Here is a 27,539-nt window from a genome sequence, read left to right as displayed (position 1 = left end):
TGTGATAACTATCGCCCCCTATCCTCGCTCAATTCTGACATAAAAACATATGCCAAGGTTCTGGCCAATAGATTAAAATGAATTATGCCCACTATAATCCATCCTGACCAAGTAGGCTTTATTGCTAGTAGACATGCCTCCGACAATACCAGGAGGCTTGCTAACATTATGCATATAGCCCTCTCAAATAAATCAAAACGAGTGGTCTTAAGCCTAGACGCGGAAAAGGCTTTCGATAGGCTAGATTGGGAATTCATGTTTAAAACAATGGAAAAGTTTGGATTTGGGTCAATATTTATAAATGGGGTGCAGGCCCTATATGAATCCCCAACAGCAGCTGTAGCAGTTAATGGACAACTCTCCAGGCGATTCACAATAACAAACATAGACAGGGCTGCCCCCTCTCTCCCTTGCTATTCGCTCTTTCAATAGAACCACAGCTGTGCTGTACGTAATTCTAAGGATATATCGGGGTTCAAGGTAAGGAAAGAAGAATTTAAAATAGCTCTATTTGCTGATGATGTGATTCTGACAATCTCTAAGCCTCTGACATCCCTGCCTAATCTTTTCAGTCTGTTGTCCAAATTTGGTATGTACTCAGGATTTAAAATTAACCAGTCAAAAACTGTGGCATTTGCTATAGGCCTTCCTCATGATCTGACAAAGTGGTTACAACTTAACTTTGATTTTAAATGGGACCCAAAAACACTCAAATACTTAGGCATCCAATTCCCGAAGGAGATAAGCTCACTATATAGAGTCAATTATACACCTCTGCTCAAAAAATTAGAGAGAGAGATTACACAATGGTCAATTTATCCAATCTCCTGGATAGGCCGAATATGGGCAGTTAAAATTAATATTCTACCAAGGCTCCTATACCTGTTTCCTACCTTGCCGATCCGAGTACCGCCTCAAGATCTATCCGACTTCCAGAAAACGCTTATTAAATTCGTATGGAACAATAAAAAAAAAACAAAATTAGAAGAGAAATACTATACCATCCAAAGGAGCTGGGAGGGTTGGCGATGCCAGATATTTTGAACTACTATAAGGCAGTCCAATTGGGACAGATAGTTCAATGGCATGTCCCCCCCAGCATCCAAAAGATGGGTGGAGTTGGAGGCTAGTCTGATCTCACCGATACCATTAGCAGACATAATCTGGCTAGACAAAAAAGACAGACCAAAGATAGTCTCAAATAACCAGATTCTAAAGCACTCCTGTGAACTGTGGGGCTCAACCAGGTTTAAGCTGAAACTTACACCAAAAATTTCCCTGATGATCCCGCCAGCGAACAAGAAAGATAGAAAAAGGGGCACACGGCTTTAAAAAAAAAAAGAAATAATTTATTAAAGCATACGAGTTGTTTAATAAATTATTTCTTTTTTTTAAAAATCTGAGTGCCCCATCTTCTATCCTTCTTGTATGCCGTGTATTGGACGCAGCCGATCGTACGTTGACGGGAGCACCGGGAACTGTATCAATTTCTTTATTACGTTGTGGTGTGCAGCATTTACTCCTTGTCAACACGCTAGCAGCGAACAACCGTAACATCCCTCCAGGATTCCATGGAACCGATCTAGACTGTTGGAGAGGTAAAGGCATTTCAAAAGCAGTAGTTCTATTCTCACACTCTTAGGTACAAACATTTCAAGAATTGCGGGAACAGTTTGAGCGGCCAGGCACAGATTTCTATCGCTATTTACAAGTTAGGCAATTTATTGAGGAGAAGTTTGGTCGGGATGACATACCAAATCTCACGTATTTTGAGAAAATGTGCACACAGGCCTCGGACAGGGTTAAAATTTCATCATCTTTATACTATCATATTAACACAATAGGCTCGCAGGATAAAGATGGATATATGTTGGCTTGGGAGAGAGAACTGGGGGGAGGAAATGGAGTGGGAAGACTGGCGGGACATATGGGAGGCGGCGGCCAGAGAGTCCACCTGCATTTTAATAAAGGAAAACTCCTATAAACTTCTGCACAGATGGTATAAAAACACCAACTAAATTAAATCTAATAAATCCAAATATCTCTCCAATGTGCTGGAGAGGATGCGGACAGAGAGGATCTCTGTCCCACATCTGGTTGGACTGCCCAAAAAATTCAACCCCAATGGGAAAGTATATTTAGGCTTATCTTGACTACTACAGGAGTCGAGATACCAAGAGACGCATGATTTCTACTACTAGGCAAACCATTAGAGGGTGTGAATGAAACTGAATCAAAATTAATAGGACATATTATTAGTACAGTCAGATGTCTAGTTGCCAGGTGTTTGAGGCAGGCAAACCCACCCACATACAGAAAAGTTAGGGAACACATATCCACTGTCATGATGATGGAGAATCGAACGAGCTATCTAGAAGATTCCATGATTAAATTCCGGAGAGTCTGGGATCCCTTTCTATAACAGGGCTATATGTGCAAGAGCGGAAAGAAGTAGCAGATTTTTGGGGCCCTTCCGCAAATGGAATGTTAGAAGTGTTAAGAATAGGAATATGATATGCAGCTTAAACATTATGTTTCCTCGATACAACCACAAGAAACCTGGACTAGATCCCTAACCACTTTCGAGAGGCTGTATCAATCAGACATATTCCATAAAGGGACAGTCGCCCAGTTTTACCAGGTACTGATACAACAACACAAGAGGGCAAACAAGCAAAAATATATCAGACTGGGAAAAAGACATAGGCAATGCTATGGAGGGGGAAGACTGGGAAGATATATATTAAAGAATAGCTAGAGCTTTCAGATGCTCAGCCGTTAGAGAAACAAATGTGAAAATCCTTCACAGATGGTATTACACACCTGTGCGCCTTCATTCTTTCTTCCCATCAACCTCCCCCATGTGCTGGCGTAATTGCGGACAAGCGGGTACGTTTAAACATATCTGGTGGTTATGCCCCAAGATTATTCTATACTGGGGGAGAATTAGGAGGCTAATAAAGGGGGTACTAGGTATAGATTTGACATGGGACCTGGAAACTGTACTTTTATTAAAACCTACAGACGGTCTTGAAAGGAAGGCAGATTACCTGATAACACCGATACTTTCGGCAGATAAAGCAATGATAGCGAAACACTGGAAACAGAATGATTCCCCACCATTCGCAACAGTAATGAATAAAATGAACCATGTTATGACCATGGAAAGCAAAGCAGAGGTGATCTGCTACCAGTGCTCAAGGGCCAAAATGCGTAGGAATGTCCTTAGTATTATAACACACGTATGAGGCACTAACATGAGCAAATGAACAGTTCTCAGCGGACAAAATAACGCAGGTTGGGGGGACGGGTGATAAGGGGTGACAATAAGAATCGCCGACTGTCTTCAATGAGAACAGCCTGGCTAATGCTACGTCACCCTCAGCCCACTCTGCCAATGAAATACCTGCTATCACGCTGCATGTATCCAGTGTATCCACGCTAAAGGGGAGAAAATCCACCGGAGTAAGTGCCTCCAACTGTGTGTATATAGAAATCCACGTGCCACCAGCAGGAGTAACGTGGGATGAAACGTGTCAGAGGTCTCTAGCTTTGTGATGTTTGACCCTTTTTTCAATAAATAGTCGTTTTTGTTAGAGCTGCGTTTGGTTAACCTACTTACCTCAGTGCACCGCTCCTTCCTCTCGTTATGACCATGGAAAGACTGACCAGCCTAGTCCATGATAGATTTAACAGTTTCTTGACGAGCTGGGATCCCTGGGCGACTTTTACATGGCAAACTCCAAACCTGACTTAAGACCGTGTACTCAGATTCGATGTTAAACCAAGCTGTCAGCACTTCTAACATATAGGATGTCTTTTTATACCTTTATATAAATATATGTATACCTCTACCTGCAAGATCCCTGCGCGGAGACCATTGTGGATGATTCCCCCCTAATCAGCCCCACCCACCCTTTTCATTTTCTGTACCCCTCTCCCCCTCCCTGTTAAGTTTTGAAAATCAATACAAGTTAAAAAAAAAAAAAAAAAGAATAGGAATATGATGCAAAAATATATTGATATGTTGTGCTGAAGATGAGATGTTTATAATATGTGGTGACATCACCCCTCCCCAATACCCCCACCCCATTTTTCACTCCTACTCCCTCCCCTGGTTTATATGTCTGTGTGTCCCTAAGTCCATGTTATATGCTTTCTGCTATTAAAATGTATCCCTTTATTATAATTTGTTAGCTCCAAATGTACTGTACAATACAGTATACAGTAATTAATAAGCGTTAAGAGATAACTATAAATGACAATGTATCTGTTATCTGTTAAAATTGATATTTTTGTGACAATACAAATAAAGAGATTAAAAAAACAAACAAAAAAAAAAAAACCTGTAAATGAAAAATAACATACATTCAATTTTTTTCCTTACCTTTAGATGTCTTCACCCTCCGATTCCCGTGGTCACCGCAAGCTCTCGAACCAATCCACGATCCCAAACAGCAACGGGCCACAGGTAAAAAAAAATCCAAAGTTCTTTTCTTCTTTCTTTTTCTTCATCTGTAAATTGTAATCCAATGTTGGCTCTTTCGGGGTCCTCTATCTTCATCTTCTTCTGTATCTTCTTCATCCATATTCAGTAGGCACGCCCTTGTAATCCTATTGGAGGAAGAGGTCCACCCGCCTTGGTTTCTTGACATCAAATGAGGCTGCACAGGCTTTTATAGGCCTGTGACGTCACATTTGAGTGCAAATGGTTCACACGCTTCTGATTGGCTGTGAAAACCATGTTTTTTGGGTTTTTTTGTGACGTCATGTAAAGGAAGTGAAGCCAGCAAATCAGAATGGCTGTGCTTCCTTTCCCTTTAACATGACATCACCAAAAGCAACATGGCTGCCATCACATGGTACTTCAGTCAATCAGATTGTGGGAACTATATCCACAATCTGATTGGTTTTAGTAGACCATGCATTTTTGGAATTTTTGGTGGTGTTTTAAATTGTTTATTTCTGGCTTTTGATTGGTGTTTGCTTTATAATGTTGGATTATTTTTTGACTTTTGATTTTGAATGATGCAGTTTATTTAGATATTTATTCATGGTTTTGTTTTGGTGTTTTAATTGTTTATTCTGGTCTTTATTTTGGATTTGATTAATTGATTGGTGGTAATTTTGTTCTGTTTACTTGTTTATTTGTTTTTATTTTTAGATTGTTTTGAATGCATTGGATCGTGTTTGTGATTGTTTATTTTAGGCTGACCATTGACTGGCATATTGTTATATCATGCCCATATTATATGGGCATGATGTACCCAATGTGCCATTCAATTATTTCATTGGCATTAGTAATGTGTTCATATTGCAATGTAATGTTGTTTTATTTGGGCCTGTTTTTTTATTCCTTCACCATTTACTGCTATAGTGGTAAATCGTGCCCATATTATATGAGCATGATGTACCCACTGTACCAATGAATGGGTGAAGGGTGGGGATAGTTGCCTTGGGAGGGTGGTTAGGCCTCTTGGGTGGGTAGTGGGAGGGGGTGGGTTAACCACTTAATTACTATAGAGGTTACTAACCGCTAAGGTGATTAAGGGGCATGGGGACATTAGATTGTATTTTTGATTGTACTGTATTGTTTATGGCAACGGAGGACATGGACGTGATGAGGATGAGGATGGCCTCCTTCGTGGCAGCCTGGCAGGGGTGAGTGCAAGTTTTATTTATTTTATTTCTGCAGCTTAATGTTTTTATTTGTAATGGATAAATGCAATATTGTCCATATTTGGATAATAGTCATTTTGCCCATTAATGTACTGATGTGTTAGGGGGCACGGGGGGAAGGGGGTGTATTTATTTCAAGGTATTGCCTGTTATGTTTTTTTGGCCACACGATTGGTACCACAGGCCAGCAGGGGCCCCAGACTCCCGCGGGGATCCCGCGATGGCCCTGGACTCCCGCGGGGATCACCCGGGGACACCCGTCGGCCTGTTGTATTATTTGTGTGGTGAGAAAACATAAACAATGATTTTATTCATGGCTCTATTTCTTTTGCGCCAGCCTTTAGCTGGTGCAAAAATCTGGCGTACTTTTAAAGTACGATTCGCTTATCACTGTTTAGTGAATCGCACTGACTGGCAAAAAACGGCACGCTTGCCATCTTTTGCCTGATCGGACTAATTTTTTTCAAATTTTTTTTGGGGGGGGTGAAAAAATGTCTTTTACGACTGATAAAAGTACTTTATCATTGCTTAGTGAATTGCGCAGCAGGCAGTATCGGTCTAAAAAGCCATTTATCGTACTTAAAAGCAGTTATCACTGCTTAGTGAATCGCCCCCAGAGAGCGTTACAGAGTATTAGACACACAGAGAGCTTCACATGTTAAGAGAGCAAAATAGAGCAAACGCAATAGGGAAAAAAATAAGTAAAGACACGTGTGTGAACTGTGTGCAACATGGACAATGAAAGCTGTCCATGTGCAATTAGCCTTTAATTAACATGTAGAGTTTCATGTCCTCTTTCTACGTCTGATTCATGCCCTCACTGTTTTAATCTGTTTCATTTGCATGTAACGTGCTGGAAACGAGCATGTAATTACTGTGTGATTTTTTTGTTCTTCTTTATGTAACTTACCCATAGATCTTTTTCTAAGCTAACCAGCTTGTACTAGTGTAACATGAAAGTAACTCACATTTAGTTAGTATGTAACAAGCACTAGATTTGCATATAGTGAGATAAACATGTACTTCCTATGTAATGTCATGTTATTTATGCATGCAACTCCCATAATGCACATACATTGTACATCTCATTTGTATGTAAAATGCATGTAACGCGTATGAACTTCACGTGCAACTCAGATAATGTGCTAGAAATGTACAATTCAATTTGCCTTTGGAAAACCACATGTAGTTTGCATGTCATACTCATATAGTCCACATGTAGAAAGTATATAATACGCATGTAGTTTGCATGCAATAAACATGTTGTCTCAATGTTATATCCAAAAAATGTGCATCCAATACCTATAAAGGTTGCGTGTAATTGTAGTTTGTATGCAATTCACATGTATCTTGCATGCAATTTTCATGGGAAGCACATGTAATTCATGTATGTCTGTAATTCACATGTAATTAGCATGTTTTACCTATTACTTCTGTGTAGCTGACAAGTAATTGATAACAGGTGTGTGTGTGAATGCAACATACAGACTCCATAGTCTTTTGTTAATAATCTTTATTGCTGCAGTCCCGTGAGGCGTGTACTGAAATAAATGTCTCTTTTTCAACAAGCCTTTCTCTCTGTGATATTCAGAGTGCAGATATGCAAGAGAGTCCCCCAGTGGTAGCAACACGGAACTGTCTGTGTCACACTGCAAGACAAGGGACAAACTCATAGCTAGCTCCCTTCTGTCTTTCTCTGTGACACTGCAAGAGAACGGACACTCATAACGCACTTCTGTCTGTGTCACTGTCACCCTGAGGGGGGAGGGACATATAGCGCCCTTCTGTCTGTTTCACTGTCAGCCTGTGGTGGGAGGAACAGACTCATACTGTAGTTTTCTTCTGTCTGTGCCACGGTCTCCCTCTGGGGGATGGACAAATAGCGCCTTCTGTCTTTGTCACTTTTCCACCTTGCAGGAATAGGGACAGACTCTTAGCTCCCTTCTGCCTGTGTCACTCTACGAGGGGAGGACAGACTCATAGCTCCTGACTTTGTCACTTTGTAAACCTGGGGGAGAGACAGACACATTGCTCCCTTCTGTCTGTGACACATCACCCTGTGGGGGGAGGGACATATTCTTTGCTCCCTTCTGTCTGTGTCACATCACCCTGTGGGGGGAGGGACAGATTCATTGCTCCCTTCTGTGTGTGTCACATCACCCTGTGGGGGGAGAGACAGATTCATTGCTCCCTTCTGTCTGTGTCACATCACCCTGTGGGGGGAGGGACAGATTCATTGCTCCCTTCTGTCTGTGACACATCACCTTGTGGGGGGAGGGACATATTCTTTGCTCCCTTCTGTCTGTGTCACATCACCCAGTCGGGGGAGGGACATATTCTTTGCTCACTTCTGTCTGTGACACAACACCCAGTCGGGGGAGGGACATATTCTTTGCTCACTTCTGTCTGTGACACATCACCCTGTGGGGGGAGGGACATATTCAGTGCTCCCTTCTGTCTGTGTCACATCACCCTGTGGGGGGAGGGATTGTTTCATTGCTTCCTTCTGTCTGTGTCACTGTCACCCTGCGGTGTGAGGGATAGACTCATAAATCTCTTCTGTCTGTCATCCAATGAGGGGAGGGACGGACTCATAGCTCCCTTCCCGTGTCACCCTGCTGTGGGAGGGACTGACTCAGAGCTCCCTTCCCGTGTCACCCTGCTGTGGGAGGGACTGACTCAGAGCTCCCTTCCCGTGTCACCCTGCTGTGGGAGGGACGGACTCATAGCTCCCTTCCCCTGTCACCCTGCTGTGGGAGGGACTGACTCATAGCTCCCTTCCCGTGTCACCCTGCTGTGGGAGGGACTGACTCAGAGCTCCCTTCCCGTGTCACCCTGCTGTGGGAGGGACTGACTCATAGCTCCCTTCCCGTGTCACCCTGCTGTGGGAGGGACTGACTCAGAGCTCCCTTCCCGTGTCACCCTGCGGTGGGAGGGACTGACTCAGAGCTCCCTTCCCGTGTCACCCTGCTGTGGGAGGGACGGACTCATAGCTCCCTTCCCGTGTCACCCTGCTGTGGGAGGGACTGACTCAGAGCTCCCTTCCCGTGTCACCCTGCGGTGGGAGGGACTGACTCAGAGCTCCCTTCCCGTGTCACCCTGCTGTGGGAGGGACGGACTCATAGCTCCCTTCCTGTGTCACCCTGCTGTGGGAGGGACTGACTCATAGCTCCCTTCCCGTGTCACCCTGCGGTGGGAGGGACGGACTCAGAGCTCTTCTGCCTGTGATACTGTCACCCTGCGGTGGGAGGGACTGACTCAGAGCTCTTCTGCCTGTGATACTGTCACCCTGCGGTGGGAGGGACTGACTCAGAGCTCTTCTGCCTGTGATACTGTCACACTGCGGTGGGAGGGACTGACGCAGAGCTCTTCTGCCTGTGATACTGTCACCCTGCGGTGGGAGGGACAGACACATAGTTCTCTTCTGCCTGTGATACTGTCACACTGCGGTGGGAGGGACAGACGCAGATCTCTTCTGCCTGTGTCACTGTGTCACACTGCGGTGGGAGGGACTGACTCAGAGCTCTTCTGCCTGTGATACTGTCACACTGCGGTGGGAGGGACAGACGCAGATCTCTTCTGCCTGTGTCACTGTGTCACACTGCGGTGGGAGGGACAGACGCATAGTTCACTTCTGTCTGAGTCACTGTCACCTTGCACGGGGTGAGTCAGACTCATAGCTCCCTTTTGTATGTGTCACCCTACGAGGTAAGGGACAGACTCAAAGCTCCTGACTGTGTCACTTTGTGAACCTGGGGGAGGAGACAGACGTGTAGATCTGTTCTGCTGTGTGACATCACCCTGTGGTGCGAGGGATTCTTCACTCCCTTCTGTCTGTGTCACCCTGTGGGGGGAGGGACAGACTCATAGCTCCCTTCTGTCTGTGTCACTGTGTCACCCTGCGGGGCGAGGGACAGACTCATAGCTCCCTTCTGTCTGTGTCACATCACCCAGTCGGGGGAGGGACAGATTCATTGCTCCCTGCTGTCTGTGTCACATCACCCTGTGGGGGGAGGGAGAGACTCAGCTCAGTTCTGTCTGTGTCACATCACCCTGTGGGGGGAGGGAGAGACTCAGCTCAGTTCTGTCTGTGTCACATCACCCTGTGGGGGGAGGGACATATTCTTTGCTCCCTTCTGTCTGTGTCACATCACCCTGTGGGGGGAGGGACATATTCAGTGCTCCCTTCTGTCTGTGTCACATCACCCTGTGGGGGGAGGGATTGTTTCATTGCTTCCTTCTGTCTGTGTCACTGTCACCCTGCGGTGTGAGGGATAGACTCATAAATCTCTTCTGTCTGTCATCCAATGAGGGGAGGGACGGACTCATAGCTCCCTTCCCGTGTCACCCTGCTGTGGGAGGGACAGACTCAGAGCTCCCTTCCCATGTCACCCTGCTGTGGGAAGGACAGACTCAGAGCTCCCTTCCCGTGTCACCCTGCTGTGGGAGGGAAGGACTCATAGCTCCCTTCCCGTGTCACCCTGCTGTGGGAGGGACTGACTCATAGCTCCCTTCCCGTGTCACCCTGCTGTGGGAGGGACGGACTCATAGCTCCCTTCCCGTGTCACCCTGCTGTGGGAGGGACTGACTCAGAGCTCCCTTCCCGTGTCACCCTGCTGTGGGAGGGACTGACTCATAGCTCCCTTCCCGTGTCACCCTGCTGTGGGAGGGACTGACTCAGAGCTCCCTTCCCGTGTCACCCTGCTGTGGGAGGGACTGACTCATAGCTCCCTTCCCGTGTCACCCTGCTGTGGGAGGGACGGACTCATAGCTCCCTTCCCGTGTCACCCTGCGGTGGGAGGGACTGACTCAGAGCTCTTCTGCCTGTGATACTGTCACCCTGCGGTGGGAGGGACAGACGCAGAGCTCTTCTGCCTGTGATACTGTCACCCTGCGGTGGGAGGGACTGACTCAGAGCTCTTCTGCCTGTGATACTGTCACACTGCGGTGGGAGGGACTGACTCATAGCTCCCTTCCCGTGTCACCCTGCTGTGGGAGGGACGGACTCATAGCTCCCTTCCCGTGTCACCCTGCTGTGGGAGGGACTGACTCATAGCTCCCTTCCCGTGTCACCCTGCTGTGGGAGGGACTGACTCATAGCTCCCTTGCCGTGTCACCCTGCTGTGGGAGGGACGGACTCATAGCTCCCTTCCCGTGTCACCCTGCTGTGGGAGGGACTGACTCATAGCTCCCTTCCCGTGTCACCCTGCTGTGGGAGGGACTGACTCATAGCTCCCTTCCCGTGTCACCCTGCTGTGGGAGGGACTGACTCAGAGCTCCCTTCCCGTGTCACCCTGCTGTGGGAGGGACGGACTCATAGCTCCCTTCCCGTGTCACCCTGCGGTGGGAGGGACAGACTCAGAGCTCTTCTGTCTGTGTCACTATGTCACACTGCGGTGGGAGGGACTGACTCATAGCCCTTCTGCCTGTGATACTGTCACCCTGCGGTGGGAGGGACTGACTCAGAGCTCCCTTCCCGTGTCACCCTGCTGTGGGAGGGACTGACTCATAGCTCCCTTCCCGTGTCACCCTGCTGTGGGAGGGACTGACTCAGAGCTCCCTTCCCGTGTCACCCTGCTGTGGGAGGGACGGACTCATAGCTCCCTTCCCGTGTCACCCTGCTGTGGGAGGGACTGACTCATAGCTCCCTTCCCGTGTCACCCTGCTGTGGGAGGGACTGACTCAGAGCTCCCTTCCCGTGTCACCCTGCTGTGGGAGGGACGGACTCATAGCTCCCTTCCCGTGTCACCCTGCTGTGGGAGGGACTGACTCAGAGCTCCCTTCCCGTGTCACCCTGCGGTGGGAGGGACTGACTCAGAGCTCCCTTCCCGTGTCACCCTGCTGTGGGAGGGACGGACTCATAGCTCCCTTCCCGTGTCACCCTGCTGTGGGAGGGACTGACTCATAGCTCCCTTCCCGTGTCACCCTGCTGTGGGAGGGACGGACTCATAGCTCCCTTCCCGTGTCACCCTGCTGTGGGAGGGACTGACTCATAGCTCCCTTCCCGTGTCACCCTGCGGTGGGAGGGACGGACTCATAGCTCCCTTCCCGTGTCACCCTGCGGTGGGAGGGACTGACTCAGAGCTCTTCTGCCTGTGATACTGTCACACTGCGGTGGGAGGGACAGACGCATAGTTCTCTTCTGCCTGTGATACTGTCACCCTGCGGTGGGAGGGACAGACGCATAGTTCTCTTCTGCCTGTGATACTGTCACCCTGCGGTGGGAGGGACTGACTCAGAGCTCTTCTGCCTGTGATACTGTCACCCTGCGGTGGGAGGGACAGACGCAGATCTCTTCTGCCTGTGTCACTGTGTCACACTGCGGTGGGAGGGACAGACGCATAGTTCACTTCTGTCTGAGTCACTGTCACCTTGCACGGGGTGAGTCAGACTCATAGCTCCCTTTTGTATGTGTCACCCTACGAGGTAAGGGACAGACTCAAAGCTCCTGACTGTGTCACTTTGTGAACCTGGGGGAGGAGACAGACGTGTAGATCTGTTCTGCTGTGTGACATCACCCTGTGGTGCGAGGGATTCTTCACTCCCTTCTGTCTGTGTCACCCTGTGGGGGGAGGGACAGACTCATAGCTCCTTTCTGTCTGTGTCACTGTGTCACCCTGCGGGGCGAGGGACAGACTCATAGCTCCCTTCTGTCTGTGTCACATCACCCAGTCGGGGGAGGGACAGATTCATTGCTCCCTGCTGTCTGTGTCACATCACCCTGTGGGGGGAGGGAGAGACTCAGCTCAGTTCTGTCTGTGTCACATCACCCTGTGGGGGGAGGGAGAGACTCAGCTCAGTTCTGTCTGTGTCACATCACCCTGTGGGGGGAGGGACATATTCTTTGCTCCCTTCTGTCTGTGTCACATCACCCTGTGGGGGGAGGGACATATTCAGTGCTCCCTTCTGTCTGTGTCACATCACCCTGTGGGGGGAGGGATTGTTTCATTGCTTCCTTCTGTCTGTGTCACTGTCACCCTGCGGTGTGAGGGATAGACTCATAAATCTCTTCTGTCTGTCATCCAATGAGGGGAGGGACGGACTCAGAGCTCCCTTCCCGTGTCACCCTGCTGTGGGAGGGAAGGACTCATAGCTCCCTTCCCGTGTCACCCTGCTGTGGGAGGGACTGACTCATAGCTCCCTTCCCGTGTCACCCTGCTGTGGGAGGGACGGACTCATAGCTCCCTTCCCGTGTCACCCTGCTGTGGGAGGGACTGACTCAGAGCTCCCTTCCCGTGTCACCCTGCTGTGGGAGGGACTGACTCATAGCTCCCTTCCCGTGTCACCCTGCTGTGGGAGGGACTGACTCAGAGCTCCCTTCCCGTGTCACCCTGCTGTGGGAGGGACGGACTCATAGCTCCCTTCCCGTGTCACCCTGCGGTGGGAGGGACTGACTCAGAGCTCTTCTGCCTGTGATACTGTCACCCTGCGGTGGGAGGGACAGACGCAGAGCTCTTCTGCCTGTGATACTGTCACCCTGCGGTGGGAGGGACTGACTCAGAGCTCTTCTGCCTGTGATACTGTCACACTGCGGTGGGAGGGACTGACTCATAGCTCCCTTCCCGTGTCACCCTGCTGTGGGAGGGACGGACTCATAGCTCCCTTCCCGTGTCACCCTGCTGTGGGAGGGACTGACTCATAGCTCCCTTCCCGTGTCACCCTGCTGTGGGAGGGACTGACTCATAGCTCCCTTCCCGTGTCACCCTGCTGTGGGAGGGACTGACTCATAGCTCCCTTCCCGTGTCACCCTGCTGTGGGAGGGACGGACTCATAGCTCCCTTCCCGTGTCACCCTGCTGTGGGAGGGACTGACTCATAGCTCCCTTCCCGTGTCACCCTGCGGTGGGAGGGACAGACTCAGAGCTCTTCTGTCTGTGTCACTATGTCACACTGCGGTGGGAGGGACTGACTCAGAGCCCTTCTGCCTGTGATACTGTCACCCTGCGGTGGGAGGGACTGACTCAGAGCTCCCTTCCCGTGTCACCCTGCTGTGGGAGGGACTGACTCATAGCTCCCTTCCCGTGTCACCCTGCTGTGGGAGGGACGGACTCATAGCTCCCTTCCCGTGTCACCCTGCGGTGGGAGGGACAGACTCAGAGCTCTTCTGCCTGTGATACTGTCACCCTGCGGTGGGAGGGACTGACTCAGAGCTCTTCTGCCTGTGATACTGTCACCCTGCGGTGGGAGGGACTGACTCAGAGCTCTTCTGCCTGTGATACTGTCACCCTGCGGTGGGAGGGACTGACTCATAGCTCCCTTCCCGTGTCACCCTGCTGTGGGAGGGACGGACTCATAGCTCCCTTCCCGTGTCACCCTGCTGTGGGAGGGACTGACTCATAGCTCCCTTCCCGTGTCACCCTGCTGTGGGAGGGACTGACTCATAGCTCCCTTCCCGTGTCACCCTGCTGTGGGAGGGACTGACTCATAGCTCCCTTCCCGTGTCACCCTGCTGTGGGAGGGACTGACTCATAGCTCCCTTCCCGTGTCACCCTGCTGTGGGAGGGACGGACTCATAGCTCCCTTCCCGTGTCACCCTGCGGTGGGAGGGACTGACTCATAGCTCCCTTCCCGTGTCACCCTGCTGTGGGAGGGACTGACTCATAGCTCCCTTCCCGTGTCACCCTGATGTGGGAGGGACTGACTCATAGCTCCCTTCCCGTGTCACCCTGCTGTGGGAGGGACAGACTCAGAGCTCCCTTCCCGTGTCACCCTGCTGTGGGAGGGACTGACTCATAGCTCCCTTCCCGTGTCACCCTGCTGTGGGAGGGACTGACTCATAGCTCCCTTCCCGTGTCACCCTGCTGTGGGAGGGACTGACTCAGAGCTCCCTTCCCGTGTCACCCTGCTGTGGGAGGGACGGACTCATAGCTCCCTTCCCGTGTCACCCTGCTGTGGGAGGGACGGACTCATAGCTCCCTTCCCGTGTCACCCTGCTGTGGGAGGGACTGACTCATAGCTCCCTTCCCGTGTCACCCTGCTGTGGGAGGGACTGACTCATAGCTCCCTTCCCGTGTCACCCTGCGGTGGGAGGGACAGACTCAGAGCTCTTCTGTCTGTGTCACTATGTCACACTGCGGTGGGAGGGACTGACTCAGAGCCCTTCTGCCTGTGATACTGTCACCCTGCGGTGGGAGGGACTGACTCAGAGCTCCCTTCCCGTGTCACCCTGCTGTGGGAGGGACTGACTCATAGCTCCCTTCCCGTGTCACCCTGCTGTGGGAGGGACTGACTCAGAGCTCCCTTCCCGTGTCACCCTGCTGTGGGAGGGACGGACTCATAGCTCCCTTCCCGTGTCACCCTGCGGTGGGAGGGACAGACTCAGAGCTCTTCTGCCTGTGATACTGTCACCCTGCGGTGGGAGGGACTGACTCAGAGCTCTTCTGCCTGTGATACTGTCACCCTGCGGTGGGAGGGACTGACTCAGAGCTCTTCTGCCTGTGATACTGTCACCCTGCGGTGGGAGGGACTGACTCATAGCTCCCTTCCCGTGTCACCCTGCTGTGGGAGGGACTGACTCATAGCTCCCTTCCCGTGTCACCCTGCTGTGGGAGGGACGGACTCATAGCTCCCTTCCCGTGTCACCCTGCTGTGGGAGGGACTGACTCATAGCTCCCTTCCCGTGTCACCCTGCGGTGGGAGGGACGGACTCATAGCTCCCTTCCCGTGTCACCCTGCGGTGGGAGGGACTGACTCAGAGCTCTTCTGCCTGTGATACTGTCACACTGCGGTGGGAGGGACAGACGCATAGTTCTCTTCTGCCTGTGATACTGTCACCCTGCGGTGGGAGGGACAGACGCATAGTTCTCTTCTGCCTGTGATACTGTCACCCTGCGGTGGGAGGGACTGACTCAGAGCTCTTCTGCCTGTGATACTGTCACCCTGCGGTGGGAGGGACAGACGCAGATCTCTTCTGCCTGTGTCACTGTGTCACACTGCGGTGGGAGGGACAGACGCATAGTTCACTTCTGTCTGAGTCACTGTCACCTTGCACGGGGTGAGTCAGACTCATAGCTCCCTTTTGTATGTGTCACCCTACGAGGTAAGGGACAGACTCAAAGCTCCTGACTGTGTCACTTTGTGAACCTGGGGGAGGAGACAGACGTGTAGATCTGTTCTGCTGTGTGACATCACCCTGTGGTGCGAGGGATTCTTCACTCCCTTCTGTCTGTGTCACCCTGTGGGGGGAGGGACAGACTCATAGCTCCCTTCTGTCTGTGTCACTGTGTCACCCTGCGGGGCGAGGGACAGACTCATAGCTCCCTTCTGTCTGTGTCACATCACCCAGTCGGGGGAGGGACAGATTCATTGCTCCCTGCTGTCTGTGTCACATCACCCTGTGGGGGGAGGGAGAGACTCAGCTCAGTTCTGTCTGTGTCACATCACCCTGTGGGGGGAGGGACATATTCTTTGCTCCCTTCTGTCTGTGTCACATCACCCTGTGGGGGGAGGGACATATTCAGTGCTCCCTTCTGTCTGTGTCACATCACCCTGTGGGGGGAGGGATTGTTTCATTGCTTCCTTCTGTCTGTGTCACTGTCACCCTGCGGTGTGAGGGATAGACTCATAAATCTCTTCTGTCTGTCATCCAATGAGGGGAGGGACGGACTCAGAGCTCCCTTCCCGTGTCACCCTGCTGTGGGAGGGAAGGACTCATAGCTCCCTTCCCGTGTCACCCTGCTGTGGGAGGGACTGACTCATAGCTCCCTTCCCGTGTCACCCTGCTGTGGGAGGGACGGACTCATAGCTCCCTTCCCGTGTCACCCTGCTGTGGGAGGGACTGACTCAGAGCTCCCTTCCCGTGTCACCCTGCTGTGGGAGGGACTGACTCATAGCTCCCTTCCCGTGTCACCCTGCTGTGGGAGGGACTGACTCAGAGCTCCCTTCCCGTGTCACCCTGCTGTGGGAGGGACGGACTCATAGCTCCCTTCCCGTGTCACCCTGCGGTGGGAGGGACTGACTCAGAGCTCTTCTGCCTGTGATACTGTCACCCTGCGGTGGGAGGGACAGACGCAGAGCTCTTCTGCCTGTGATACTGTCACCCTGCGGTGGGAGGGACTGACTCAGAGCTCTTCTGCCTGTGATACTGTCACACTGCGGTGGGAGGGACTGACTCATAGCTCCCTTCCCGTGTCACCCTGCTGTGGGAGGGACGGACTCATAGCTCCCTTCCCGTGTCACCCTGCTGTGGGAGGGACTGACTCATAGCTCCCTTCCCGTGTCACCCTGCGGTGGGAGGGACAGACTCAGAGCTCTTCTGTCTGTGTCACTATGTCACACTGCGGTGGGAGGGACTGACTCAGAGCCCTTCTGCCTGTGATACTGTCACCCTGCGGTGGGAGGGACTGACTCAGAGCTCCCTTCCCGTGTCACCCTGCTGTGGGAGGGACTGACTCATAGCTCCCTTCCCGTGTCACCCTGCTGTGGGAGGGACTGACTCAGAGCTCCCTTCCCGTGTCACCCTGCTGTGGGAGGGACGGACTCATAGCTCCCTTCCCGTGTCACCCTGCGGTGGGAGGGACAGACTCAGAGCTCTTCTGCCTGTGATACTGTCACCCTGCGGTGGGAGGGACTGACTCAGAGCTCTTCTGCCTGTGATACTGTCACCCTGCGGTGGGAGGGACTGACTCAGAGCTCTTCTGCCTGTGATACTGTCACCCTGCGGTGGGAGGGACTGACTCATAGCTCCCTTCCCGTGTCACCCTGCTGTGGGAGGGACGGACTCATAGCTCCCTTCCCGTGTCACCCTGCTGTGGGAGGGACTGACTCATAGCTCCCTTCCCGTGTCACCCTGCTGTGGGAGGGACTGACTCATAGCTCCCTTCCCGTGTCACCCTGCTGTGGGAGGGACTGACTCATAGCTCCCTTCCCGTGTCACCCTGCTGTGGGAGGGACTGACTCATAGCTCCCTTCCCGTGTCACCCTGCTGTGGGAGGGACGGACTCATAGCTCCCTTCCCGTGTCACCCTGCGGTGGGAGGGACTGACTCATAGCTCCCTTCCCGTGTCACCCTGCTGTGGGAGGGACTGACTCATAGCTCCCTTCCCGTGTCACCCTGATGTGGGAGGGACTGACTCATAGCTCCCTTCCCGTGTCACCCTGCTGTGGGAGGGACAGACTCAGAGCTCCCTTCCCGTGTCACCCTGCTGTGGGAGGGACTGACTCATAGCTCCCTTCCCGTGTCACCCTGCTGTGGGAGGGACTGACTCATAGCTCCCTTCCCGTGTCACCCTGCTGTGGGAGGGACTGACTCAGAGCTCCCTTCCCGTGTCACCCTGCTGTGGGAGGGACGGACTCATAGCTCCCTTCCCGTGTCACCCTGCTGTGGGAGGGACGGACTCATAGCTCCCTTCCCGTGTCACCCTGCTGTGGGAGGGACTGACTCATAGCTCCCTTCCCGTGTCACCCTGCTGTGGGAGGGACTGACTCATAGCTCCCTTCCCGTGTCACCCTGCGGTGGGAGGGACAGACTCAGAGCTCTTCTGTCTGTGTCACTATGTCACACTGCGGTGGGAGGGACTGACTCAGAGCCCTTCTGCCTGTGATACTGTCACCCTGCGGTGGGAGGGACTGACTCAGAGCTCCCTTCCCGTGTCACCCTGCTGTGGGAGGGACTGACTCATAGCTCCCTTCCCGTGTCACCCTGCTGTGGGAGGGACTGACTCAGAGCTCCCTTCCCGTGTCACCCTGCTGTGGGAGGGACGGACTCATAGCTCCCTTCCCGTGTCACCCTGCGGTGGGAGGGACAGACTCAGAGCTCTTCTGCCTGTGATACTGTCACCCTGCGGTGGGAGGGACTGACTCATAGCTCTTCTGCCTGTGATACTGTCACACTGCGGTGGGAGGGACTGACTCAGAGCTCTTCTGCCTGTGATACTGTCACCCTGCGGTGGGAGGGACTGACTCATAGCTCCCTTCCCGTGTCACCCTGCTGTGGGAGGGACTGACTCATAGCTCCCTTCCCGTGTCACCCTGCTGTGGGAGGGACGGACTCAGAGCTCTTCTGTCTGTGTCACTATGTCACACTGCGGTGGGAGGGACAGACGCATAGTTCTCTTCTGCCTGTGATACTGTCACACTGCGGTGGGAGGGACTGACTCAGAGCTCTTCTGCCTGTGATACTGTCACCCTGCGGTGGGAGGGACTGACTCAGAGCTCTTCTGCCTGTGATACTGTCACCCTGCGGTGGGAGGGACTGACTCAGAGCTCTTCTGTCTGTGTCACTATGTCACACTGCGGTGGGAGGGACAGACGCAGAGCTCTTCTGCCTGTGATACTGTCACCCTGCGGTGGGAGGGACAGACTCAGAGCTCTTCTGCCTGTGATACTGTCACCCTGCGGTGGGAGGGACTGACTCAGAGCTCTTCTGCCTGTGATACTGTCACCCTGCGGTGGGAGGGACTGACTCAGAGCTCTTCTGCCTGTGATACTGTCACCCTGCGGTGGGAGGGACTGACTCAGAGCTCTTCTGCCTGTGATACTGTCACCCCGCGGTGGGAGGGACTGACTCAGAGCTCTTCTGCCTGTGATACTGTCACCCTGCGGTGGGAGGGACTGACTCAGAGCTCTTCTGCCTGTGATACTGTCACCCTGCGGTGGGAGGGACTGACTCAGAGCTCTTCTGCCTGTGATACTGTCACCCCGCGGTGGGAGGGACTGACTCAGAGCTCTTCTGCCTGTGATACTGTCACCCTGCGGTGGGAGGGACTGACTCAGAGCTCTTCTGCCTGTGATACTGTCACACTGCGGTGGGAGGGACTGACTCAGAGCTCTTCTGCCTGTGATACTGTCACCCTGCGGTGGGAGGGACTGACTCAGAGCTCTTCTGCCTGTGATACTGTCACCCTGCGGTGGGAGGGACTGACTCAGAGCTCTTCTGCCTGTGTCACTGTGTCACCCTGCGGTGGGAGGGACTGACTCAGAGCTCCCTTCTGCCTGTGATACTGTCACCCTGCGGTGGGAGGGACAGACGCAGATCTCTTCTGCCTGTGTCACTGTGTCACCCTGCGGTGGGAGGGACAGACGCATAGTTCTCTTCTGTCTGAGTCACTGTCACCTTGCACGGGGTGAGTCAGACTCATAGCTCCCTTTTGTATGTGTCACCCTACGAGGTAAGGGACAGACTCAAAGCTCCTGACTGTGTCACTTTGTGAACCTGGGTGAGGAGACAGACGTGTAGATCTGTTCTGCTGTGTGACATCACCCTGTGGTGCGAGGGATTCTTCACTCCCTTCTGTCTGTGTCACCCTATGGGGAGGGATAGACTTACAGGCCTTTCTGTCTGTGTCACCCTATGGGGGAGGGATAGACTTACAGGCCTTTCTGTCTGTGTCACCCTGTGGGGGAAGGGACAGACTCATAGCTCCCTTCTGTCTGTGTCACTGTGTCACCCTGCGGGGGGAGGGACAGACTCATAGCTCCCTTCTGTCTGTGTCACCCTATGGGGAGGGATAGACTTACAGGCCTTTCTGTCTGTGTCACCCTATGGGGGAGGGATAGACTTACAGGCCTTTCTGTCTGTGTCACCCTGTGGGGGAAGGGACAGACTCATAGCCCCCTTCTGTCTGTGCCAGACTGCGGGGGGAGGGACAGACTCATAGCTCCCTTCTGTCTGTGCCAGACTGCGGGGGGAGGGACAGACTCATAACCCCTTCTGTCTGTGTCACTGTGTCACCCTGCGGGGGGAGGGACAGTCTCATAGCTCCCTTCTGTCTGTGTCACTGTGTCACCCTGCGAGGGGAGGGACAGTCTCATAGCTCCCTTCTGTCTGTGTCACTGTGTCACCCTGCGGGGGGAGGGACAGACTCATAGCCCCTTCTGCTGGTCACCCAATGAGGGGGAAGGACAGACTCATAGTTCCCTCCTATATGTGCCCCTGTGTGACCCTATGGGTGGCTGGACAGACTCGTAACTCTTTTCTTTCTGCCACCGTCACCCTGCAGTAGGAGGGTCAGTCACATAGCTGTCTCTTGTCTGCGTCACCCTGCGATGGGAAGGGACAGACCGTCTATAAACCACAACACTTTGTGACACTCGCACCCCATTTCCTCAAGAGCTACAGTATATTAGCATCCCCCCAACAGTCTCAGCTGTCTGTCCCCTTCCCCCCTCCTCTTTCCTTCCCCCCCCACCTCTCTCCATCCTTACCTCCCCCTACTTCTTTTTCCTCTCCTTCCCTCTCTCCGCCTTCTCACCTCTCTCTCCCCGATTCCTCTTTCCTTCCCCCTCTCTCGCTCTCCTATCTACCCCCTCTATTAGTCCTGCTTTCTCCCTGCGCTCTCCCTCCTCCTTCTCCCCCACCCCCCCATGCTTTCCCTACCCCTGCCCTCCCTCTCACCTTGACATGTAGGTTTGGGGTGGTCCCACTTCCCCACTTTGGTACACAGACTGTGACTGGATCCCACCAGTAGAAAGCCCGGGTCACACGTGAACAGGACAGTCGTCCCATCCATGGGGACACGTCCCGTCCCCTGCACCTCCGCCCGCCCGTTCTCCAGCTTCAAATGCATGCGAGGACAGGTATAGACTGAGGGCAGAGAGAGGGAGTGTGAGAGACAGAACGAAGGGGGGTAAAGAGAGCGCGGGGCAAACACGAGAGCGCTCCAAGAGGCCACATGCTCAGTGACTGGTAGAAGAGTGCCAGCGGTCTCATTAAAAACACGGGAGAGGGATTTGAAAGAGCAGGGAGTTGTATGAAAGTACATGCTGTCACATTAGAGCGCAGGGAGTTATGCACAGCAGGCTGTCACATTAGAGCGCAGGGAGTTATGCAGCGCAGGCTGTTACAGAGCACAGGGTGTTTATACAGCACAGGAAGTCACATTGAAGAGCTGGAGTTATACAGTGCAGGCTGTCACATTAGAGCGCAGGCTGTCACATTGGATCGCAGGGATTTATACAGTGCAGGCTGTCACATTGGAGAGCATGGCGTTATATAGTACAGGTTGTCACATTAGAACGCAAGCAGTTATGCAGTGCAGGCTGTCACATCAAAGTGCAGGGAGTTATGCAGAGCAGGCTGTCACATTAGAGCGCAGGGAGTTATGCAGTGCAGGCTGTCCCATTAGCGAACAGCGTGTTATGCAGTGCAGGCTGTCACAATAGAGTGCAGGGAGTTGTGCAGCGTAGGGAGTCATAATTAGAGAGCAAGGTGTAAGCCACACAGGCTGTCACATTAGAGCACACAGAACTATACACCACAGGCTGTCACATCAGAGCGCAGGGAGTTATGCACAGCAGGCTGTCACATTGAAGAGCAGGGAGTTATGCACAGCAGGCTGTCACATTAAAGCGCAGGAGGGTTATGCAGCGCAGGCTGTCACATTAGAGACCAAGGAGTTATACAGCGCAGGCTGTCACATTAGAGACCAAGGAGTTATACAGCGCAGGCTGTCACATTATAGGGCAGGGAGTTATACAACGCAGGCTGTCACATTAGAGACCAAGGAGTTATACAGCGCAGGCTGTCACATTAGAGAGCAGGGAGTTATACAGCGCAGGCTGTCACATTATAGGGCAGGGAGTTATACAGCGCAGGCTGTCACATTAGAGAGCAGGGAGTTATACAGCGCAGGCTGTCACATTAGAGAGCAGGGAGTTATACAGCGCAGGCTGTCACATTAGAGAGCAGGGAGTTATACAGCGCAGGCTGTCACATTAGAGAGCAGGGAGTTATACAGCGCAGGCTGTCACATTAGAGAGCAGGGAGTTATACAGCGCAGGCTGTCACATTAGAGAGCAGGGAGTTATACAGCGCAGGCTGTCACATTAGAGAGCAGGGAGTTATACAGCGCAGGCTGTCACATTAGAGAGCAGGGAGTTATACAGCGCAGGCTGTCACATTAGAGAGCAGGGAGTTATACAGCGCAGGCTGTCACATTAGAGAGCAGGGAGTTATACAGCGCAGGCTGTCACATTAGAGAGCAGGGAGTTATACAGCGCAGGCTGTCACATTAGAGAGCAGGGAGTTATACAGCGCAGGCTGTCACATTAGAGAGCAGGGAGTTATACAGCGCAGGCTGTCACATTAGAGAGCAGGGAGTTATACAGCGCAGGCTGTCACATTAGAGAGCAGGGAGTTATACAGCGCAGGCTGTCACATTAGAGAGCAGGGAGTTATACAGCGCAGGCTGTCACATTAGAGAGCAGGGAGTTATACAGCGCAGGCTGTCACATTAGAGAGCAGGGAGTTATACAGCGCAGGCTGTCACATTAGAGAGCAGGGAGTTATACAGCGCAGGCTGTCACATTAGAGAGCAGGGAGTTATACAGCGCAGGCTGTCACATTAGAGAGCAGGGAGTTATACAACGCAGGCTGTCACATTAGAGAGCAGGGAGTTATACAGCGCAGGCTGTCACATTAGAGAGCAGGGAGTTATACAGCGCAGGCTGTCACATTAGAGAGCAGGGAGTTATACAGCGCAGGCTGTCACATTAGAGAGCAGGGAGTTATACAGCGCAGGCTGTCACATTAGAGAGCAGGGAGTTATACAGCGCAGGCTGTCACATTAGAGAGCAGGGAGTTATACAGCGCAGGCTGTCACATTAGAGAGCAGGGAGTTATACAGCGCAGGCTGTCACATTAGAGAGCAGGGAGTTATACAGCGCAGGCTGTCACATTAGAGAGCAGGGAGTTATACAGCGCAGGCTGTCACATTAGAGAGCAGGGAGTTATACAACGCAGGCTGTCACATTAGAGAGCAGGGAGTTATACAGCGCAGGCTGTCACATTAGAGAGCAGGGAGTTATACAGCGCAGGCTGTCACATTAGAGCAAGTTCACAACAAAACTCTTGATGAAGCAAAGGTGAGATATACATGAAAGTGCCTCTGACCAGGCACTTAAAGGTATCTTTTCCTCCTATCCTCCACACAGGATGGCTTTTCAAGGGGGAAAAAACCGAGAGAGAGATATAGAGAGATAGAGAGATAGAGATATACAGTCATGTGAAAAAGAAAGTACACCCTCTTTGAATTCCATGGTTTTACATATCAGGACATAATAACAATCATCTGTTCCTTAGCAGGTCTAAAAATTAGGTAAATACAACCTCAGATGAACAACAACACATGACATATTACACCGTGTCATGATTTATTTAACAAAAATAAAGTCAAAATGGAGAAGCCATGTGTGAAAAACTAAGTACACCCTTACTGCTTCCATAGGAATTAAGATGCTAAGTAGCAGACAGGTGCTGCTAATCAAATGTCCTTGATTAATTGATCATCAGCAATTGTGACCACCTGTATAAAAGCCAAAGTTTTAGCAATTTGCTGGTCTGAAGCATTCAGGTGTGTGTTAATACAATGCCAAGGAGGAAAGACATCAGCAATGATCTTAGAGAAGCAATTTTTGCTGCCCATCAATTTGGGAAGGGTTATACGGCAATTTCCAAACAATTTAAAGTCCATCATTCTACAGTGAGAAAGATTATTCAAAAGTGGAAAACATTCAAGACAGTTACCAATCTTCCCAGGAGTGGACATCCCAGCAAATTCACCCCAAGGTCAAACCGTGCAATGCTCAGAGAAATTGCAAAATACGCAAGAGTTACATATCAGAATCTACAGGCCTCGGTTAGGATGTTAAATGTTAAAGTTCATGACAGTACAATTAGAAAAAGACTGAACAAGTCTGGTTTGTTTGGAAGGGTTGCCAGGAGAAAGCCTATTCTCTCTAAAAAGAACATGGCAGCATGGCTTAGGTTTACAAAGTTGCATCTGAACAAACCACAAGACTTCTGGAACAATGTACTTTGGACAGACGAGACCAAAGTGGAGATGTTTGGCCATAATGCACAGCGCCACGTTTGGCGAAAACCAAACACAGTATACCAGCACAAATACCTCATACCAATTGTCAAGCACGTGGTGGAGGGGTGAGGATTTAGGCTTTTTTTGCAGACACAGGAACCTTGCAGTCATTGAATCGACCATGAACTCCTCTGTATACCAAAGTATTCTAGAGTCAAATGTGAGGCCATCTGTCCAACAGCTAAAGCTGGCCGAAATTGGATCATGCAACAGGACAATGATCCCAAGCATACCAGCAAATCTACAACAGAATGGCTGAAAAAGAAAAGAATGAAGGTGTTGCTATGGCCCAGTCAAAGTCCAGACCTCAACCCGATTGAAATGCTGTGGCGGGACCTTAAGAGAGCTGTGCATAAACAAATGCCCACAAACCTCAATGAACTGAATCAACATTGTAAAGAAGAGTGGGCCAAAATTCCTCCACAATGATGTGAGAGACTGATAAAGTCATACAGAAAACGGTTACTTCAAGTTATTGCTGCTAAACGTGGTTCTACAAGCTATTGAATTAAAAGGTATACTTCGTTTTTCACACATGGCTTCTCCATTTTTACTTTATTTTTGTTAAATAAATTATGACACGGTGTAATATGTCATGTGTTGTTGTTCATCTGAGGTTGTATTTACCTAATTTGAAGACATGCTAAGGAGCAGGTGATTGTTATCATGTCCTGATATGTAAAACCATAGAATTCAAAGGGGGTGTACTTTCTTTTTCACACCACTGTATGTATATATATCCTAAGACAGAGTCCATACATAAAAAAAGAGCCAGCTGATAAGCGAGAAGACTCATCAGCTGGCTCCGTCTTTATGTATGGACTCTGCCTAAGGCTGCGGCCCCAGTATTTACTACTGCACGCGCGCCTGGTGACCTGGCTGTGCGTGCACAGATAAAAGCCGTGATCGGCGGCCTGTAGGGAGCTATGAGATGAGCGAGACGGGTCCATGATGGGGGGAGCTTCCATGACGGGGCATATCTGCCCTTCCATTGGCTGCCCACCGACCACGTGATCGAGTCACGGTATGGAAAGACAAAATTCTTGTCTTCCCTGCCAGAGTACGCGTCATCGCGCTGTGAGCGCGAACACACACACAGCCACTGGGGCCTGCCCCATAGAGGGCTGTGCTGTGTGGTGCTCATGCCGTAGCACGCGCCGCAGCGGCCACTGGAGACCTGGCCTTAGGAGTTGTACCTGTTTTTTATATATATATATATATACAGTATATACACACATATATACCTTTTTTACATTTCCAAGGAGGTATGTTTTTTCAAAGCCATCCTGTGTGGAGGAAAGGAGGAAAAGATACCTTTAAGTGTCTGGGACCAGGCACTTTCATGTTAGTGCATATCTCGTAGTTACATAGTAGATGAGGTTGAAAAAAGACGTAGGTCCATCAAGTTCAACCTATGCTAAATTTAGACAACAGATACTTTATCCTATATCTATACTTACATATTGATCTAGAGGAAGGCAAACCAAAAAAAACCCGTGTCATATCATCCAATGATATCTCATCACGGGAAAAATAAATTCCTTCCCAACTCCAAGAATTGGCAATCAGATTAATCCCTGGATCAACATCCTTCCCATGTATACTTATTTGGTATATCACTGTATGCCTTTCCTTTCTAAAAACAGTCCAACCTTTTTTTGAATACATTTATTGTATCTGACATCACAGTCTCCATGGGTAATGAATTCCACATTTTAGCTGCCCTTACTGTAAAGAACCCTTTCCTTTGTTGCTAGTGAAATCTCCTTTCCTCCAACCTTAAGGGATGGCCCTGAGTCCTTTGTACTGCCCGTGGGATGAATAGTTCATTTGAAAGCTCCTTGTACTGTCACCGAATATATTTGTATATCGTTATCATATCCCCTCTTAGACGCCTCTTTTCTAATGTAAATAAATCTAATTTAGCTAACCTCTCCTCATAAGATAGATAGTCCATCCCCTTTATTAGTTTGGTGGCTCTTCTCTGCACTCTCTCTAGTTCCAGAATGTTTTTTCTAAGGAGTGGTGCACCAAATTGTACTCCATATTCAAGGTGTGTTCTTACTAATGCTTTGTAAAGGGGCATAATTATGTGTACTTCCCTTCCATCCATTGCCCGTTTAATGCAAGATAAGATCTTGTTTGCCTTTGCAGCTACTGCCTGACTTTGGGCACTATTGCTAAGCCTGCTGTCTACAAGCACTCCTAAATCCTTCTCCATCAAGGATTCCCCCAATATATCCCCATTTAATGTGTAAATCGCCAGTTTATTCTTGCATCCCAAATACATAACCTTACATTTATCTGTATTAAACCTCATCTGCCATTTACCTGTCCACGTTTCCAGTCTCTCCAAGTCCTTCTGGAGAGAAATTACATCCTGCTCTGATTCTACTACCTTACACAATTTAGTATCATCAGCAAAGATGGAGACTTTGCTCTCGATGCCAACCTCAAGGTCATTAATAAACAAGTTAAAAAGCAGGGGTCCCAGTACCGATCCCTGAGGTACTCCACTCACGACTTTAGCCCAACCTGAAAAAGTTCCATTTACGACAACCCTCTGTTGTCTATCCTTCAACCAGTTTTCAATACAGGTGCATATATTATTACTGAATCAATTTTGCTTTATTTTGTACACCAAACTCTTGTGTGGAATCGTATCAAAAGCCTTTGCAAAATCTAAGCAGACCACATCAACTGCATTACCCTGGTCTAAATTCCAACTTACCTCCTCAAAGAAACACATAAGGTAAGTTTGGCATGATCTATCCTTCATAAGCCCATGCTGACTATTACTAATGATTTTGTTTTCCATTAGGTAATCCTGAATATTATCCCGTATTAAACCTTTAAGTAGTTTCCCTACTATTGAGGTCAGGCTTACAGGTCTGTAATTCCCTGGTTGTGATCTAGCTCCCTTTTTAAATATAGGCACCACATCTGCTTTACGCCAATCTTGTGGTACTGAGCCTGTGGAAATGGAGTCCTTGAATACTAAATATAAAGGTTTTGCTATTACTGAGCTTAACTCCTTGAGAACTCTTGG

General features: G+C 50.7%; 1 protein-coding gene across 8 annotated transcripts in view; it reads right to left on the bottom strand.

Moving 5' to 3' along the window:
* Positions 1-27,539, bottom strand: part of GABBR1 (gamma-aminobutyric acid type B receptor subunit 1) — a 136,298-nt gene that overhangs the window by 67,246 nt on the left and 41,513 nt on the right. For all 8 annotated transcript variants that reach the window (XM_075577994.1, XM_075577988.1, XM_075577990.1 and 5 more), the window contains one exon: positions 21,013-21,201. In XM_075577994.1, the coding sequence (XP_075434109.1) occupies positions 21,013-21,201 (189 nt within the window). The remainder of the gene's footprint in view (positions 1-21,012; positions 21,202-27,539) is intronic.

This window comes from Ascaphus truei, chromosome 20 (assembly GCF_040206685.1).
Source record: "Ascaphus truei isolate aAscTru1 chromosome 20, aAscTru1.hap1, whole genome shotgun sequence".
Lineage (NCBI taxonomy): Eukaryota > Metazoa > Chordata > Amphibia > Anura > Ascaphidae > Ascaphus > Ascaphus truei.
The sequence above is the reverse complement of the archived record's forward strand: the minus strand, read 5'-3'. Positions and strand labels throughout refer to the sequence as shown.